This window comes from Xiphophorus couchianus, chromosome 8 (genome assembly GCF_001444195.1).
Source record: "Xiphophorus couchianus chromosome 8, X_couchianus-1.0, whole genome shotgun sequence".
Classification (NCBI taxonomy): Eukaryota; Metazoa; Chordata; class Actinopteri; order Cyprinodontiformes; family Poeciliidae; genus Xiphophorus; species Xiphophorus couchianus.
Genome location: NC_040235.1, coordinates 27,717,124 through 27,736,640, shown reverse-complemented (window position 1 = coordinate 27,736,640; position 19,517 = coordinate 27,717,124). Strand labels below are relative to the sequence as shown.

Sequence of the window (19,517 nt, the reverse complement as noted above, 5' to 3'; positions counted from 1 at the left end):
TCCTCAGCTCTAGCTCTCTCATTCTTAGCTCCTTCAGCTCAGTCATAGCTCAGTCTTAGCGAGACCCTCAGGAAGAGCGCAGCAGATATCACGGTCGGTCAATGGAGAAGCGATGGGGGTGTCCCGTCAGCTCACACAGGGTCAGTGTAACCCCACCAGACACGCACACAGGATAAGTTCAGTTAGGGACCATTTGACCACTTTTCAAACTGCAGAAGAGGGTCAAAAGTTTGCTTATTAATTTCTAGCTAGCTGTCATTATTGATAAAAAGTACTTGCAAATTTTATCAAAATATATGTTTTTGAATAACCATCACTTCTTGTCATTGCAGTATTTCAAATACAAATAAATACGGTAACATTCCATTGCTGCACATTCGTATGAGCTCTATTTCCTGAAAAGAAAGAAAAAAGAAAAGTCAATGTACATGATTCTACAATTATACCCATTCTAGTACTACTCATTTCCATTCATTGGCTGCCTAGTGTATCTAAAAAGCTTCAAATCTAAACTGAGAAATTATTTTTACAATTTTGGTCACGTGTTGTCTATTCTGACATGTCAGTTCTATAAAATATTAGTCAGTATATACATTTTTATTTCATAACCTGGCTCACGGTAAAGATTATTTACGGAGTTTATCAGTGAAATTCCATGCCATCAACCCACTGCACACTTCCACTTGCATGAACTGTGTAGTTTACACTTTGACCACTAGGTTGGTATCAACACACTTCTCATACATTATTGTGAAAAAATATTTGTAGTATTAATCTTTGCCTTGGCTGTATTAACAGAGGCATCAAGCTAATTAGCTTCAGTAGTCCATCAGGGGTTCATGCTCAGTAGCAGCATTACAGTCAGAGGGTAGAGGAAACCAAAGACATACAAGGAATGCACAGTGAGCATTTTAAGCACAATGTGATTCTGCTCCATAAACAAATTTTAGCATGATATTTTCAGGGTTCCTTCCTCTCTTATGGAAGATGTTATGATCCACATTCTTTATCCACATATCGAAATAATAAGTCTGTATCCCCCAGCTATGGTTTTCCTGCTGCATCTCAGGCTATAAATTATTGTTGGATGAAAATAATGAAGAAGAAAAGCATAAGGAAAAGGTCAAAGAGTTCATTTCAGCCCTCACGCCCCCCACATCTCCTTCCCAAAACTAACTTCCTGTCACCTGGATCATTACTCATCTCCTCGGTGGAGATTTGTTGGAGCGGATGAATAAACTAGCATGTTGCTGTCGAACATGCATTGTGAACTGATTCACCTGTAGAATTTGTACCACTGACATTCTGTAAAAGTTTCATGGCATTACAATACATTTATAAATAGAATGTATAAACCTAGACATACATGAATTTTAAAATATATCTTGTATATCATTACAAATAAGTGGAAACATCCTTTGCTGCTTTCAGCTATTAACACTGCAGCATTTTAGAAGAATTTGATAATGATAAGATCACACCTGAAAATGTGAATCTCAACAGATCAGGGACTCCTAAAAACTAACACATTTACTATTAATTACCTGATGCATAATTGTGTAAAGTACTAATATGGAAATGTGCTTTTCACAAAAAGGAATAATATTTATGTTGTAGTGATTATTTATTTGTTGTGTCTATGTTTCCTGGCAATAAATCTTGGCCTGTTACAATGTTTATTTTCCTTTAAAAGAGCATACATAATCAGAATGTCACTTTTCTAAAGAAAACTTTTTACATATTTGTTAAAACAGTTACCATGTTCTCACAGTATGTTATGAGACAGATAATCTATGAAAAGATCGATCTCCTCTACCGTCTCCCTGAGCTTCTATTGTTGTCTGAAGAAATGCACTGCAAAAACAACCAATCAGAGCCAGGAGCTGTCAAGCTCATGTACTCACTGCTAAATGTGCTAATGGCAGCGCAATAACTTATTGTTACAGAGAAAATGTTTATCTGCTGTGTTCAGTGGCAATAAGCATTAACAGAGAGCAAAAGAGAGCAAGAGGGGGTATGAGCAGCGCTAAATGGAGAGGTGACTGACAGCGCTAAGACCTTCCTCCAGGCTTTGGTCGGGTGTTTCTAGTCAGCATTGGTGCACACCAAATAAAAACACTTTTCAAAAGCTAACGTTTTTTTTCCATAAAGAATTTCAAAAGAAGGAAAAAAATACAAACCAAATACAAACTTTCATAATTTTTCTTTTGCTAAATTTGTGTTTATTTATAAAACACAACCATGATAGTAAAAGAACAGACTCTGCTGGGACTGGGCTTCCTGAGCATAATGAAGCCAACATCCCTCTGGCCCAGCATCCTCACAGCGCTGTGCTGTGGAACAGAGTGTCCTGACCTGCTGCATCTCACCACGGCTCTCCAGCTGCTGCTGGACTGAAACCAACTTGTAATTTTTAGTCTGAGTCACATACAAATCATGCAGAAATCCCTCAGAGGTTCACGCACACACCCTCCCACACACACACACGCACGCCCACGCACGCCTCAAACTCCAAAACGCATCACTGTGTTAGCATAGCGAGAAATAAAACAAACACACACTAGATGAGTTTCCATTACAAATGTTTGCAAAACTTGGTCAATATTCGACTAATGTTGAAAAAACACAATTTTGCAATTGCAGTGCTTCCATTAAATGAGAAAATAAGAAATGCAATTAGAATCAAACATGAATAAGTTTGTTTGTGTGATAAGTCATCAAAAAACATGCTGCGCCCTCATTCTCTACTTCCTGTTGTCTTCTTTGAGCCAGTGCCAACATCCGGCTGTGTATCATGAGTCACATGTGACTCACATGATGTAAAAAAAAAAGTTTAAATTGCAGTTTTGTGAAATAATCCAGTCTCCATATAGCCAAAAAGCACACCTGAACCCAGTGCCAAAATTATTTATCAAAAGATGAGAGTTTTCTTTGGAATTGCAGAGTTTTCATTTAATGAATTTATTTCAAATAGCTAAATGTCAAATTGATCAATTATATGGTCAATGGAAAGCACACACTTTGCTATTACGGAAGCGCATGAACGCTCCAAGAGTTGCAACTCTTCACAGTACTCCAGGTCATTGAAGCTGTTTCAGTCTTCTGAGCCTTTCTGTTGTATGCGAGCTCTGTGTGTGTGAGAGAGTGTGTGTGCCTTTCCCGGCCGGCCGGGGTGTTCCTGCATGTGTGTGTTTGTGTGTGAGGACTGTTAGCAGCACAGAGGCATCCTCAGTGGAACAGGGAACAAAGAGAGAAGCTCTTAATGAGCTCTGCCACTGCTGGGACCCAAACTAGGCCAGCCAACGGGCCGTGCATGAGTTTGTGGTGGTGGTGGTGCGGGTGGTGCTGACACACACTGCAGCAGAGTGCAGAACCAGCAGTGGACTGTGGAGCAGCCACAGGAGCACGCCAGGTGACTGCAAACACTGCAGTGATGACCAACTCCAACAAACAGCTGACCTGTCACTGCAGTGCTGCTGCTGCAGCTTACGGAGACCCTGTTCAGGGGGTCGCACATTTTCATGTTATTTCAGCTCCTGAACAGCTCAACAGCATCCTCTGGGTCAGTTCCTTCTTTTGTCCTGGTGGGGTGCAGGGCGGGAAACACTTCTGACTGAGCTCTTTTTCTGAGAAACCGCTTCTATTGCCCAAAACTTTATTAGCATCTTTGATGTTGGGGTTTTTGGTCAGCGGTGGCAGAGATCTAGGCCTGGCCTGATGTCTGTGTGAAAGGTGCTTCCATAAGTGCAGCAGTTCTCCACTGTTTTAAAACTCACTACAATGTTGTAGTCAAGACCACCTAACATGAGACCAAGACAAGATCAAGACTTTTAGGGTTTGAGACCGAGTCAAGACCAAGACCAGCGCCCCACACTACATGATACAATAAAATGTGAAATATGATCAAAATTACTAATCAAATTGATCTGAAAGATTCACATTCCCATAAAAACACCTAGATATTAAATACTTAGAGTTGAAATAAATTTAACCAATATTTGTTTCTGCTTATCTAAAAAGATAACTCCCTGGGCGGTTGCCCATATCATTCACGTCAGAAACCACCTCTGTCTGCACCATTAAACATAGCAATTGAGGCAATGCACTAACTGTTAACAACACTCAACTATGAACACTGACCAAAGAGCAACAAGCAAGAAGTAACCAAGCACAAGGCGCACACCATGACTGTTCTCACCCTCTCTCCCACTGCATGAAGCCAGGCAGCACAAAGCTGTAATGTCTACCATCATGGCAGACATTACAGTTGCCACTTTGAATAAATAAAGTTTTATTTATTTGCGCAAACCACTGCGCATGTCTCAGAGCGCTGCGGGTGAGTGAAAGGTGAGGAGGGGGTGGGGGAGAAACAGAAAGACGTAATTGGTAAGTCACGTTATTGCTTGGATTTTAATCGTTTTGCATCCAGTGAAAACAAACATGTTAACAAATAAACTGGATAGTGTGCTGTAAGTTTAGTGATATTTTCACAGTTAACTTCTTGACTGGTCTTGAAATAAAATCCAGAGTCCTCAGCGCCCAAGACCGAGACCATCAAAAAATGGTCTCGAGACCAAAACCGGTCTCGAGTACTTACAACGCTGACTCACTCTGACATAGAAAATCCATGGAGTTCAACTGGAAACAAACAAAAATGAACAAAATTTTTTATTCCCTATTTTTTCTTTAGGCAACAACTTCCAGGCTCCCACACAGTAATCGATATGGAACATCTTAGACCTAAGCACAGAAAAGATGAACCAACCTGCAGCCTAAAACTTTAAAGCATATCATCAACAGGCAGCAGGAGGCCTCATTAGCTCCACCCATGCTTACCCTCAGTCAGGCCCATGTGGATGCTCCAGTAGTTCTGCAGACACTGCAGCTCCTTCTTCATGCCTCTCTTGCAGCGGCAGTCATAGAGCGGCGAGTCTTGCAACACCTCTAGCGCCCCCTGGCACTCCTTGGAGGCCAGCATGGTGCTGCGCTCCTTGTCCCCGCCAGACAGACACTGGCGCATGATCCGGTAGCGGGAGCTACACTGGCTGTTCTGGTTGCACAGTTCTGAAGCTCGCATGCAGTCGGGAGGTTCCCTCCAGCCGGGAGATCCCAGCGCCGACTCACACACACACACATCTGAAGCATAAACAGAAAGACAGCAACGGCAGAAAGTTAAAGTTTGCGCCAGATGGAGCACGTCGAGCGGCAGACCAGGTCCAGGTTCAGGCTACGGGTGGAGCTCAGTTGGATGTTTTGTTTAGGTTTCAGTCTAAAAATGATCCAGGGTCAGACCTAGTATTAAAAGTTGGCAAATGTTCTGCAAATAATTTGGAGTTATGTTCCAACGAAAATTCTGTGGATGCTGAACGGAGGCAGGGATCTATTGCTGTTATGAGGCTATGAGGTAATTATGAGGTCAGTCTTTCCGCTCTCAGTTCTACAAAGACGATTGACTTGACCAGTCCTGTTCAACGACATATTAATGAAAAATTATTGCAGCACACTTTTATTGAAGCACTGAAGCTACTGAGACAAGTCAAAACAGGGGACAATATTAACCTTCCTAGGAAAAAGACAGAGAAAATCTGGATCTTCTATTTAAAGGGTCTATTTCCCACAGACATGAATGAAGATCTATCTACTTATGAGGTTCAGTGAATGATTCTCTTTTGTATTTGTTTTACAATATATGTTACAAAATTAGGCTTTTGCTAAAGTACCTGTGATTACTATGTGGTTTTTCCTGTGATTTTTAACTCTACATTGCCTTGTCATTCTGGGAATGAACTACTTTAGATTTGTTAGGAGATGATAAGTTTAATGTTGATCCAGCGTATAATGTAACCAGAGCAATAACAACTATGTTCTGCCTTTGTTGCCTTATATTAAAAATATTTTAATAAAGTAGAAAAAAGACATGTTCAATGTAAAAATGCAGAATTATTAAAGCTTTAAGCTAATATAAAGTATTTCAGTGTAGGACTTATTGTTTAGGAGTTATTAGCCAAAGTGCAATATATTTTGCAATAGCGCCCCCTAGGTATTGGGGGATATGATTTTTCTTTATATAAGTAGTTGTAGGGGTTTTCTATCAGATTTCCCTTTTGGATTTTTTTCCAATGTTTTTTGTTTCCTCTGTTACAATTACAAAAAGTTTTATCACTTGGAGCCGGAAAGCCAATATTCCTCTCATTGCCTACTCTCCCCACTCCTAAAAAAGGATCCAAAGTTTTGTCTCTTGTTCCCCTGTTCTTCTTGCATTTTTAATCTTGAATTAAAACCTTCTTCTGAACAGCCAGGTAAAAAGGGTAATACTTGTACTTTCTCCAAAGGTTTTGATCAGGAGGGAATCTGTTCTGAGCTTTTTATGCAGGTATGTTATTTCCAGACTCCAAACAAAGGCAAAGTCTTACAGTACTTTACCTAAGCTGCAAAAATACAAAAATCACTACAATAGTCATACAAAGACAACAGATGCCTTCCTTCACCTCACAGTTCTTCCTTGTGCATCTGGCAAAAGCCAAAACAGACACCCACACAACTGGCTGACCTCTGTAGACGTAAATAACTTTCAGCAAATAGAAGTTTTACTGTTGGTTTCTGCCAGCAGCTCAGATCACTGAGCAGAAATCAACAGGCAGAAGTGGGGATTAATTAGCTCTGGAGAGAGCAACTAAATCTAAATCTAAATTCACCTTCAAGGTTACTGATGGTGGAAAACACTCAATTATGCAAATTAAACGTTGGTGCATTAAATAATTGATCAACATATCAACTGTGTCGTCAGTAAGGTGATGAGTTTTGACCCCAGCATCAATGACACAGGTTTACTTGGTTGACTGTTAAGGAATTTGCTCACTTTGCTGGCTCTGTTTATCTGTCATGTGGCATATTGCAGGCCACTTTGAGTTATTAATAATCCACCTTTCTGTCAATACTAGGAAATAATTATGTCTGTCTGAGTTACCTAACCAATAACAAGGTAATTGTCCATGTATATGCTCCAACACTCACTAATGTACCGACATTAGTGCAGTCTGGAACATGCTAACACACCCAGGACAGGAGTCACATGCGGCCTCTTCCAAAAACACTGCTGATAGCTGTGGTAGCCTACTGTCAAAGAAGTGTGAAAATGGCTGAGGAGGATGATCGGCAAGAAGGAGTGGCCTTAAACGGTTCTACTACCACTGTGTTTTTTCATATTTTCCTACTGCTTGGAATGAAGGCGCTCTGCATTGTAGTAGACAGACTGTGGAATGTCAGCATACATGAAACATGTAATTAAACATGTCTTTTGGTGATATTGAAAGAGACAGCAATGGGCTTGTGACAAATGCCTGCTTCATTCACTGTGTGACACAGCGCCCCCTAAGGTGAGACAAGTGTTCAGAACCAGACACCACACATTCCACCGTGTCGTTACTCAGCACAGTGAACCCCTGCCTGGAAACGGTACAGTACTAACACATTTTTCAGTGGAACATAACTCCAAATTACTACCAGAAAATATACAATTTTGAGAATTGTTCTGTTGAGTGTCTCTAAAATACTTGACATGCTTTTGACTGGTGTTTGTAAAGCAGCCAATGGAGAGGCAGCGTTCATTTTTCTTTGTGCTGATTGGCTGTTCCTTCAAGAGCAGAGATAAGGAAGACAGTAGATGTTGTACTGTAGTACCAAGATGGTTTCCACTGTGTGTATTACGGTATATTTGTATATTTTGGTATGCTTGAACTACAAAAACAGACAAAAACAGCATGTATAGAGTCTACCGTATTCACAGATTTCAGCTATTCATGGTTCTTAACACCCATTAATTTCAGGATTTCACGGCACATATTATAATAATACTGTATAAGGCCAGGATGAAACCTTTAAGTATATTGCAAAAAACATTTTAAAAAATCTAATGTTTTAAGTCCCCAAATCTTAAAATACCTGCACTTCTATTTTGCCATTATCTCCTTCCATGATTGTATGGTCCAGGTTTTTTGGAGAGAAAAAATTTAAAAATAATAATTGAACAAAATTTCTAGGTTAAGGTTGTGCCAGAATGTTTACATAAAAAGAGTAAGTGCACTGAAAATTTCACCGATCTTCATTTAAACCAAGTGGGATTTAAGAACTATAGTATTCAATCATTCAGACACAGGTCACTTCAGAGGTAATACACCCCTGATAGTTACAGACAGAGCTACTGTGCAAGTGTGATATTTGTCATCGGAACAAGGTTGGACAGTAAATCTCAAGAGAGATATGCAGTAATACAAAGTCTATTTATGAGTTTTTAAAGCTACAGTCCCTCCACAGTGCCTAGCAAACGTAGTGAGGCCCATATTTTTTGGCCTTTTGGCGTATTGCAACCACAAGGAACTCTGACAAATGGTTGAGATCAAGAAAAAAGCTGTACATCATTGTAATGTGCCATGAGAAATACTTTGCCAGTGCTTTCTAGAACCACTATCTGTTGCTGATGTAACCACAAGTGTCTTACTACAAATTGAACATTGACTCTGCTTTATTCCTGGTCATCATGATGTTCTTTGTTTCTCTACTGTTTTTTAAAGAACCTCTGAGGCCAAAAACAGAACATTTTCCTGTACTCTGACTTTAATTACACAGATAGACTCTGTTCTTCAGCTGGTTGCATCTGGTTTTGTATGTGAAACTCAGAGCAAAAGCACACAACCTTTTTACTAGAAAAGGATTCTGAATATGACCTCATTCTTTTTCTTCTGTTTCGGAGTTTTGCACTAAGGTTATTGCGCAGGATGAGTTGTATGGTGTGAACATAGTTTGGTACAGCAGGCAGTTTCCAAAGCAGCCTACAGTCAATAAAAACAGTGAGTAACCAGACATACTTAATGTCATACTTACTGTGTGGCTGAAACACCATTACTCCACTTGGCATGTCACTAGTTCTGCCCTCTAGACATGTCAGCTTCTTGTAAATCAGTGGGTGGTCTGCATGTGTGACCAATTATATCTAAATGAGACAATTTCTTCTGGTGGTTACACTTAATCTTTCTTTTTTTGCCAGTAAACATCCATCATCCATCCATTTTCTGTTCACCCTTGTCCCTAATGGGGTCGGGAGGGTTGCAGGTGCCCATCTCCAGCTACGTTCCGGGCGAGAGGCGGGGTACACCCTGGACAGGTCGCCAGTCTGTCGCAGGGCAACACAGAGACATACAGGACAAACAACCATGCACACACACACTCACACCTAGGGAGAATTTAGAGAAACCAATTGACCTGACAGTCATGTTTTTGGACTGTGGGAGGAAGCCGGAGTACCCGGAGAGAACCCACGCAGGCACAGGGAGAACATGCAAACTCCATGCAGAAAGACCCCGGCCGGGAATCGAACCCAGGACCTTCTTGCTGCAAGGCAACAGTGCTACCAACTGCGCCACTGTGCAGCCTGCCAGTAAACATGTTTATTTAATTTTGCAATCTGTTGTAAAATCTGGAGAGGTGAAGACCTCCGCTCCCTGACGGAGGCAAATTCGAAAACGGATCATAAAAGCAGCTTTTGAACAGGTTCTGTAGCGTTGCATGTTATGTTATGCAAAATCTCAGGAACATTTTTCAGTTTTTACAACTAAATGCCAAAAAACAGCATTATGATTGATTTGCTAAGTGGTAGTGTGAAATCTGCTGAGTGATGTATTTGATAGTTTGGGTTTTGGGGGTTTTAATGAATATCTAACCTACTACACCTGAGATTTATGGAATAAAAATAAGAAAATATGTATAAATTATTTCCTCTGAGAAAAATCTAGATTTTATTTGTGTTCTTTCTCTATTTCAAAACCATCTGCTAATCATCTAATTCCTTTATAAGTGACCAGTTGGTGTTCTGTCTCAGGGTTCCTCATAGGTAGGGCAGGTGACTAGCTGTGGTCAGCTGGTTTTAACAAGGCTAACAATCATTCTGTGGTTGGTTGAGCATCAAAATAATACACCTACTAATAAATTTCCTCATTCAGGTTGTAAAAATGATCTATGACTGGATTTGTTTTTTATTGTACAACAGGGCAATAAAGGCCCTCTGCTGGAGCGAATGGTCAACAACATCAAACAATGGCTATTAAACGGCACTCAGGATCGTTTAGGAGAAAACCACAGCAGCAAAGATTTACGTTTCAATACTTTGTTCTCAAAAAGATAACTCTTTTCAGTTATTTTCAGTGTTCTTTAAGTTTAAAGAGCATTTATGTAATCTGTAAGATGTGTGAGATGTGACATGCACTGGAAAATCTGAATAAAAAAGTTTTTTAAAAAAAAGTTTAAAGAGCATTTAATATGCTTGTTTAATGTCTCGTGATCATCCTGTATAATTTGATGATCTGCTGCAGAATGAAATAATCCACCCAACGTGTAAATTAGAAGGAGTTCCGCGACTGCAAGATCAGATCAGATAAACTTGTGTTGCCTCAGAGAGAGAGAGAGTCCAGCTGGGAATGATGCGCTCAGATTGTCTTGCAAATACAAAAGAGCAACAAGACATGGAGATAAAACTGAAGTGAAACCGGACAAAGAAAAGCAAGACAGACTAAAAACGGAAATGCTGCCCAGTAATTACACAGAATGGAGAAATAAGAAAAAGAAAGTTTCTTTCAAACAGTGAAGCAGTTTGCTTAGACAGGAATCATGTTTGTCCAACAAGCGCGTTGATTTAATGCAATAACTGCAAATATTTTCAGTTGATTTTCTACCAGTTTTCTGAAGTGTCACAGTGCTTCCAGCCCACATATCTCCACATAGAACAGCCTGCCACTGACACGGCAGGCTGCCCCCCACTGAACCCGTTCACACAGGGCTGGTGGGTGACATCTTAATGGGTTTAATGTTCCTCGTGGAAAGGGAGGGCTGAGGGGGAGACGGACCAAAGTGCACGCGGGCAAGACCCAGTGCCCTCCGGTGTGTGTGCGCGTGTGTGTGTAGGCGTGTGCACGCGCCACTTGTGTACTCACCCAACACAAACACCACAGAGATGATGTTAATCAGGAACATGTCGCGTCCGGCTGTAATCCCTCTGCTCAGTTTGCTGTACTTCTTTTTCACCTTTCTCTTCTCTCTCTTTCTGTCTGTCTACTCGGGCTCCGCTGACATGGTGGAGCGAACGCAGCCTGGATCCCCGAGCCGACCCCCCTCCGACTCAGAGCAGCGCAGGACTGATGGCTCGGTCCGTCACGGGGCGAACATTCCGCTGAGCTCCTCGGGAATCCGCTGAGAAAGACCCGGGAAAGACTTTGACCGTTCCTGTTAGAGCGTCCACGCGCTGCCCCCAGCCAACTTTTCCAGGTGGTCTGTCTGTCAGTCTGTCTGTCGGTGTGAGTTTGGACTGTCTGCCTCTTCCTTTCTTAGGCGAAGTCTTACAGAACGCACCGACAGAATGTCTCTGTTTGACTTGAACCTCCACGCGCAACTCCAAAGCAGCACGATGCGCTCTGGCACGTGCGTCTTGTATCCACTCCAGCTGCCTCGTGGGTCCACTGGCGCAAGCAAACCGGGCGCGTGCGACTGCTGCTGAGGAACCTTCAAACGGCCCCGCTCCTTCCCTCCTGACACGCGCAGATACACTTAGAAGGGCGCGTGCCAGAGTCTCTCGCTCTCTCTCCTTTTCCAGGTATCCAACAAGCTCCTCGCGCACGCAATGACTCCGCGTGATGAGTCAAGCGTGCAATATGAGATGTATGGAAGAAAAAACAACTATTTCATTAGAATCTGGTTTTCCTGTGCAATTATCTATAGGTTTTGTGTGTGTGTGTGTGTGTGGGGAGGGGGGGGGGGGGGGGGGGGGGGGCGGTGTGTGTGTACGTTTGTTTCTAATACCTTGTGGGAACCCACATGTTTGCGCAGCTATCACAACGTAGTATATGTCAGGAAAATGGGGTGTGTGGGCGCGGGTGGGTGGGCGTGTGTGTGTGAGAGAGAGTCTTTAAAATTTACATTTGTAGAAATTAACTTGTGGTGACCTTCTGGTGATCTAAACCAAATTCTATTCTATTCTATAGAATAGAATCTATTATTTTTAGAATAGAATGGATTTCTATTCTATTCGGCCTAAACTACTGGCCCAGTAGTTTAGGATGGGCCAGAGGTGAATATATTGAAGTGCATCTTTCTCTTTAAACACATGTAGAAGAATATCATATTATATCACATCACATATCATGTCATAAAAGATCTGAAGTTCAAACTTTCTGGTCACGGTGACTGTTGTCAGAACAGCCTCTCCTGGGGAAGCTGGAGACAACAAAAACTTTCAGTGGATTATTCTGAACTCTCATAGTTCTGAAATTATAGATTTTTCATGGAATACTTTGTCCATATAAAATGGATAGGAAGATTAGAAATTTATGAAGTGCAGCCTAACTTTAGAGCAGCCTATACACTTTGTGGAAACTGTCACCATAAACCCAACAAAGCGGGCATGTTTTTGTGGAGTATGGACATAGCTGAAAATCAAAATGTTTGGAGAAAAGAATGAAAGAGCATGTCAGGGCACAAACACCAAGCATGAAATTGAAGCTTTGAAGGTCCCTGTGAGGACAGCATGACCTTCATCATTCATAAAAGGAAGAAGTTCCTACAATGAGCTCAGCAGAGTTGCAGTTCCACCAGGCATTAGCTAATTGCCGCTGCTGCTAGTGTGGAGGAACTGAGTGGAGAAGGCATGTTCTGTGTGTGTATGTGTGTGTGGGGGGGGGGTGCTTGATCCTGTTGTTCCACCTGTATTTCCCCTCTGTGGGACAATAAATCCTAATACTATTCTATTCTATTCAAAAAGGAACATGGCCGCCCATCTGGAGTTTGTCAAAAAGCACCTGACTGTAAGAAACAAGATTTGTTAGTCTGATGAGAGTAAGGTTGAACTCTTTGTGAATGCCAGGAGTCATGGAGGAAACTCCACCATCCCAACAGAGAAGCATGGTAGTGGCAGCATCATGCCATGGGGATGTTTTGAAGCAGCAGATCAGTCAGAACAGAATGAAAGATGACTGCAGAGATGTCTGGATCAGTAAAGTAATAAGCAAAGGCTGTGAATTCTTACATAAAAGGAATTTTATCTGTATTTTCATAATTACTATAATAATGGAAGAGTTCAACTCTGTAGTAGTTATTTTTTCAGTTAATTTATATGCGTTCTTGTGAAATTAAATAAGCTGCTTCTAGCTATAGTCGGCAACAACAGTTCAGAAACTAACGTCGAATTGAAGGGATTATTAGCTGAATGTTATTCAGAGCAATACGCAGTCTTTGATGTGTGGGTTCACCTTACTATAAGATCCTGGGTTTATTAGTGATTTCTTCTCTCCTTCTCTTTTTGTCTCTGTAGTTGAACATCATCACCCGGAAGAGATGGAGATGAATCGACAATCAGGTTTATCATCCCAACATGTAACATTTAAATTCATCTTCGGTCCAGGATCACCTCTCAGAGGAGAAGGAAAAACATACAAAAGCCCAAAAAGACATGCAGCACACAGACAAGGTAATCACTCTTGTGCCTGTAGGGAATAGAAACACTGCTTACAGGACTGACGGATTGCCTGTAAAAATCCTACAGATGCATCACTCTTCATTAGTCCTGAAAGGAAAACTTAGCAATGTTAGACTCCGAAGTAATGGGACACTGTGCTGTTATGAAAATACTACTGTACCAAAAATCATATTTGATTGTAGATTTTTTACATCGTTTGGGACATTGATAACAATACTGTATATGGAATCTCAAATAAGAAAAATTTGATGAAGAAAAGGAAAATAAAGATTCTTTAAAGCCCATTATTCAGTGTCTGATAGAGCCATATATATATTGGACTACTGAAGGAAACCTTTGTGTAACTCTGTAACACAAAGGTAACTCAATGTAACACTCTGTTACATTGAGCTTCACATTGAGCCACCAAGAAAAATGTAAAATAATAGAGGGAGGACGTTGAATGCTCCCGGCCAAGAAGCATCTATGAGGGGCTACAACACAATCTATGTACGGAATATAGTCAAATAAATCACATTCAAGTCAGTTCAGTTTATTTAAATAGCACCAATTAAAACAAATGCTGTCTGAATGCATTTCACAAAAAACCTTCAATTCAATCATACACACAACATACAGTATATTCCAATTGATCCTAGTCATCAAATATACAGCATGCTCAATTAATTATTCAAAGTAAATTAAAAAGTTTCTATGGAAACCAAGCAGATTGTGCTACAAAATCATTGATAACAAGAATGTGGGTAGTACCAGTTACATTTATCTGAGTAATGATTTAATGCACAGTCCATTTTATTTGTTCCTGAGTAATGTTGTTTCAGTTAATGAAACCAGCGCTGATGAATCTCTTTGGTAACTTCAATGTAGAAAGAAAAGACACAGTCATATTTAATTAATTATAATGTAGGATGATAATATGTCTTTAGACTCCAGATATTGGAAACAGATTCTAAATTTCTGCACACATGAGCTAACGTTTATGCTAGTCTGATGATAATTACTCAGCATTTTCTACATGTCAATGTTTACATCATTATTGCTCATTCAGTATGAATAAACAACACGTTAGAAAAGTTACATAAACATTTGTTTATATACTTATATGAAACAAAAATCCAATTTTCTGTGCCCCCTTAAAAAAGCTATCAAATGGAGGCGGGTCTGCAGGTTCATCACACAGTCTGGTAATGACCAATCAGCTAAAAGAAGTTGGTGAAGCAGGGCAGCATGTGAAACACATCGGGTCATCAGAACCAAGACTGAGAAGTGTTGGACCCAGGCAAATCAAGTTCTCTGCAAAACAGTAAATGTTCCAATCCTTCAGCTTCAGCTTCCATTTTGGTTGACATTCTAGTCCATGAATAATTTCTCCTGAGTCCATCTGCACAGCTCATGACTCAGAGCTTCACATCAATTAAAACAAGACTCAAAAGTGTGACACAATAAAAGCATCCCTGCTGCTTTTTCATGCATATTTTTAGCTAATATAGCAATTAAATTGTTTGAGACGTCAGCAGGTCTACCTGGACCCCATGTGCATTGCTCATCAGCTGGCCACTCAACATATGAAAGGTAGCACTGAGTTGAAATCCATTTTTTATTTTGTCAAAGCGCTCATTTGACACAGAGATTCTCACAGCGTGACCCCAAAAACCTTTCATTGCGCATTAGGTTTCTGGCCATTACCTCTAAGTTCAGCATGCTCTGGATTGTACATTAATATTCCTTTAATTGACTCATTATTTAGTCTGCTGCCAAGAACAGCTCACTCTGGCAACATTATACACAACCATTCAGTGACTCCATGAAACACGTCATATAAATCGATTACACAGACCCCCCCCCCACACACACACACACAGACTGATGTTTACAAGTCTTAGGTTATAGTTAATGAAAACATATTTAAGATAAAAAATATTATTTCAGACAAGTAAGGGAAGCAGCATCAGAGCCAGTGACTCTAATAGACTAGACAAAATCATCAGGAAAGCTGGCTCTAAGGCTGGAGTCCCTGGAAACTGTGGTGGAGAGGAGGACACTGAAGAAGGTTCTGTCTATTATGGACAATAAACAGCACCCTCTCCACAACATAGTGGACAGACAGCAGAGCACCTTCTCACATAGGCTGCTCCAGCTCCGCTGTCGTAGGGACAAATACAGGAAATCCTTCCTGCCACATGCCATCTCACTGTACAATAAAAGCTAAATCATAGTTCTGCACTAATCAGTCCAATTTTGCACAACTGCACTGTGGCACACTTGCTGTACATATATTTACATATACATACTGTATCTGCATTTTTTTAAATCTTTGCAAGGACTGCTCTAAGTTGCTTTTTATATTGACAGCATGTTATATTTTATTTTTATTTTTTTATTTTGTCTACAATTGCTACTCAGTGGTGGTTGTTGTGTGTCTTGTCTCTACGCTGTAACTGCGAAGTAATTTCCCTGCTGGGATGAATAAAGTAATTCTATTCTATTCTATTCTATTCTATTCTATTCTAAGTAGAAAAATCCTTTCAATAAAGAAATGTGGGCTTAGTATAAAGTATGTTCAATGCCTGTTTCAAACGTACTTTTAATCTAATAAACAAGCCTCGTCAGAACACATTCTCGACCAAATAGCTCCAAAATATTCATGCACACAACTTGTGGAAAAGCATGGTTAAAAATAAATCCTCCAGCTAAACGTATACGCAAACAACAAACACTTAATGCAATATATAAAATTAGAAACCCCCACACAGGTGAACTAACAGATAATCCAGAGGAAATAGACGGCATTTTTCGAGAATATTATGAGAAACTGTATACACAACCTGAATTTGCACATGAGGAGGAAATGAGAACCTTTTTAAATGCATTAGACTTACCAACAATTGGCAAACTACAAAATGAGGCACTGACAGCAGCAATCACAACAGAGGAAGTGAAACAGGCGATAAATACATTAAAAAATAATAAATCGCCAGGCAGTGATGGATACCAGGCAGAGTGGTACAAGATGTTTAGAGAAGAGTTGACGCCAGTACTTCCAGCTTCTTTCAATTGGACACTCAATAACAATAAAATACCTCCATCATGGAGTGAAGCTATCATCTCAGTCATCCCAAAACAAGGAAAAGATCAGGAACACTGTGGCAATTATAGACCAATTTCATTGTTAAACGTAGATTATAAAATATACACAACCATTATTTCTAATAGATTAAATACCTTTGTAACAGAATTGATAGAGGAAGATCAAACAGGATTCATGAGGACGTCAAACTCATGATAATATTAGAAGAGTTCTACATATAGTAGATCAAGCGCAGCTGAAGAAACAAAGTACCTTACTAGTAAGTGTTGATGCAGAAAAAGCATTTGATTTAGTAAATTGGGAATTTCTATATAAAACATTAGAGCGATTTGGATTCAGTAATAAATCAATACAGTGTATAAAGATATTATATCATCACCTCACAGCGAGAATTAAAATAAACGGAAGCCTGACTGACAAATTCAACATACAAAGATCAACCAGACAGGGGTTCTGTCTGTCACCTACACTGTTCGCCCTCTTTATAGAGCCTGTGGCGCAGGCAGTACGACAAGACGATAAAATTAAGGGAGTTATAGTAAATGGAGAGGAACACAAAATGTGGCTTTTTGCAGACGATGTAATAAGTTTCCTTGAACAGCCAAATGAATCGCTACCAGCGCTGATGAATCTCTTTGGAAAGTATGGTTGTCTTTCAGCATATAAAATGAATGTAACCAAAACACAAATTCTAACACTCAATTACATTCCATCAAAAGAAATTCAGGAAACATTTCCCATCAAATGGAATATGAAGGAAATTAAATACCTAGGGGTTAACATTACCAAAGGGTTATCTACACTGTATAAAGCAAATTATGATAAAATAAGCCAAGAGATACAAAAAAATATAGATAGATGGACTACTTTGCCCTTGGATCTGAACTCAAGAATTGAAATTATTAAAATAAATGTGCAAGCAAAACTTCTATATCTGTTCCAATCATTACCAATAGAGGTTCCTCAAACACAATTTGCGATCTGGGACAAGATAATATCAAGATTCATTTGGGGTGGCAAAAAACCTAGAGTGAAATATGAAATCTTCAGCTACCAAAAGACAAGGGGGGTATGGGTCTCCCAAAATTAAGGGAGTACTTCTGTGCAGCTCAGCTCAGACATGTCATATGCTGGTGCACACCAGACTACATAGCTAAGTGGAAAGATATGGAGAAAGAGTTTTGAGGATACCCAGTTCAAAGTGTTATTGGGGATGAAGATAGATATGAGAAGATCAAGAAATACATGGATCCAATTACAGTGTTTACACTGGAATTGTGGTTCAAAACATTAAAAAAACACAGGATAAAGAAAGAAATGAAAATGCTCAGGTGGGTAGCATATGATAGTGATTTCAAACCAGCAATGTATGATAAAGGGGTCAAACAATGGATAAGCAAAGGGGTCACAGGATGGTTTACCCTTCAGAAAGATGGGGAGCTGGAGAGTTTTCAGAAAATGAAGGAGAAGTATAATTTAGATTAACATGAATTTTACAGGTACCTGCAATTGAGAGACTATTATAAGACAGAAATCAGGTGGGATCCCTCTGTGCAAGTGAATGGGGTGATTAAAATTGTGATAAATTCATTCAGTGGAACAAAAATTAAAATAATCTCTACTCTATATCAAAAACTGATGACGAACAAACATTCAACTAAGTACATAAAAGAAAAGTGGGAATCAGAGCTTAACATGACAATTTCAGATGAAGATTGGTTGGATATGTGGAAAACACATCAGATATTCACCAATTCGCGGATATGGAGGGAATTCACATGGAAAAATCTAATACGATTTTTCATCACGCCTAAAGTCAAGAATAGATATAAGGACACAAACATGGGGTGTTGGCGGAACCGTGGATCAATGAACGCAGATCATTCTCACATATTCTGGTACTGTCCTAAAATTGTTCAATTTTGGAAAAATGTACATGAAACTGTGAAGAAGATTCTGGGATATGATATTCCTATGAATAGTGTGGTACTATATCTTTGCAATTTCAACAATATCAAAGTAAGTGTAAAAGACAGGTATCTGATTAAGATATTGTTAATAGCTAGCAAGAAAGCTATTACGAGGAAATGGAGAAAGGCAGACCCTCCTTGTCAAGAACAATGGACTGGAATAATAGAAGAAATCTAAATAATGGAAAAACTGACACATCGTTTGAGACTTCAACAAACACAAATAGAAGAAACGTAGATGAAATGGACAGCATTCAAGACCAAAGACAGCGACAAAAATAAAGAGCAGGCAAACTAGACGGGACAAAGGTCAAATAGAGGAATAGCTCCCAAGTTAAAGTTTTATGTTATGTTATGTTGAATGTGAAGTGTTCATGTACATTGCGTATGTAAACAAAAGTGAAAAATACTAATAAGAAGTTAAATGATAAAATAAATAAATAAATAAATCCTCCAGCTGCAGCTGACCCACAACACTGCTGCTGGAGTTCTGACTAAAACCAGGAGGATAGAGAACATCCCTACACTGAGAGAATAGACTTTAAAATACTGTTAGTTTATAAATCACTGAACGGCTTAGCGCCACAATACATTAAAGATCTGATGTTGTCGTATCAACCTTCCAGACCCCTCAGATCTTCTGGTCCTGGTTCTGCTCAGCATCCAGAACCAAACATGGAGAAGCAGCATTCAGCTACTATGAACCACAAATCTGGAACAAACTTCCAGAAAACTGCAAGAATGCAGAAATACTGAGTTCCTTAAGCTCAAGAAACAATTCCATTTAGAATTACCTTTGATTCACAGTAACTAGAAAATAGATTCATTCTCACCTGGATTCCAACTCATCATTACTTCTCATGTGGAGCATTTGAACTGCCTTGTGCGATACAAAAACACAGGCGCCCCTCACTTTGGGACAGGGTAGGTCTGGAGCACATGA

At 39.9% G+C, this 19,517-nt stretch overlaps 1 protein-coding gene across 2 annotated transcripts in view; it reads right to left on the bottom strand.

The window, feature by feature from the left end:
- gfra2b (GDNF family receptor alpha 2b) overlaps nucleotides 1–11,744 on the bottom strand; it is a 116,294-nt gene extending 104,550 nt beyond the window's left edge. For both annotated transcript variants that reach the window (XR_003596529.1, XM_028025523.1), the window contains exons 1-2: nucleotides 10,983–11,744; nucleotides 4,837–5,136 (exon numbers count right to left, since the gene is read on the bottom strand). Coding sequence is in view for 1 of the 2 variants with exons in the window: in XM_028025523.1 (XP_027881324.1) it covers nucleotides 4,837–5,136; nucleotides 10,983–11,022 (340 nt within the window). In the remaining variant the exon portion in view is untranslated. The remainder of the gene's footprint in view (nucleotides 1–4,836; nucleotides 5,137–10,982) is intronic.
- Nucleotides 11,745–19,517: the final 7,773 nt, after the last annotated feature.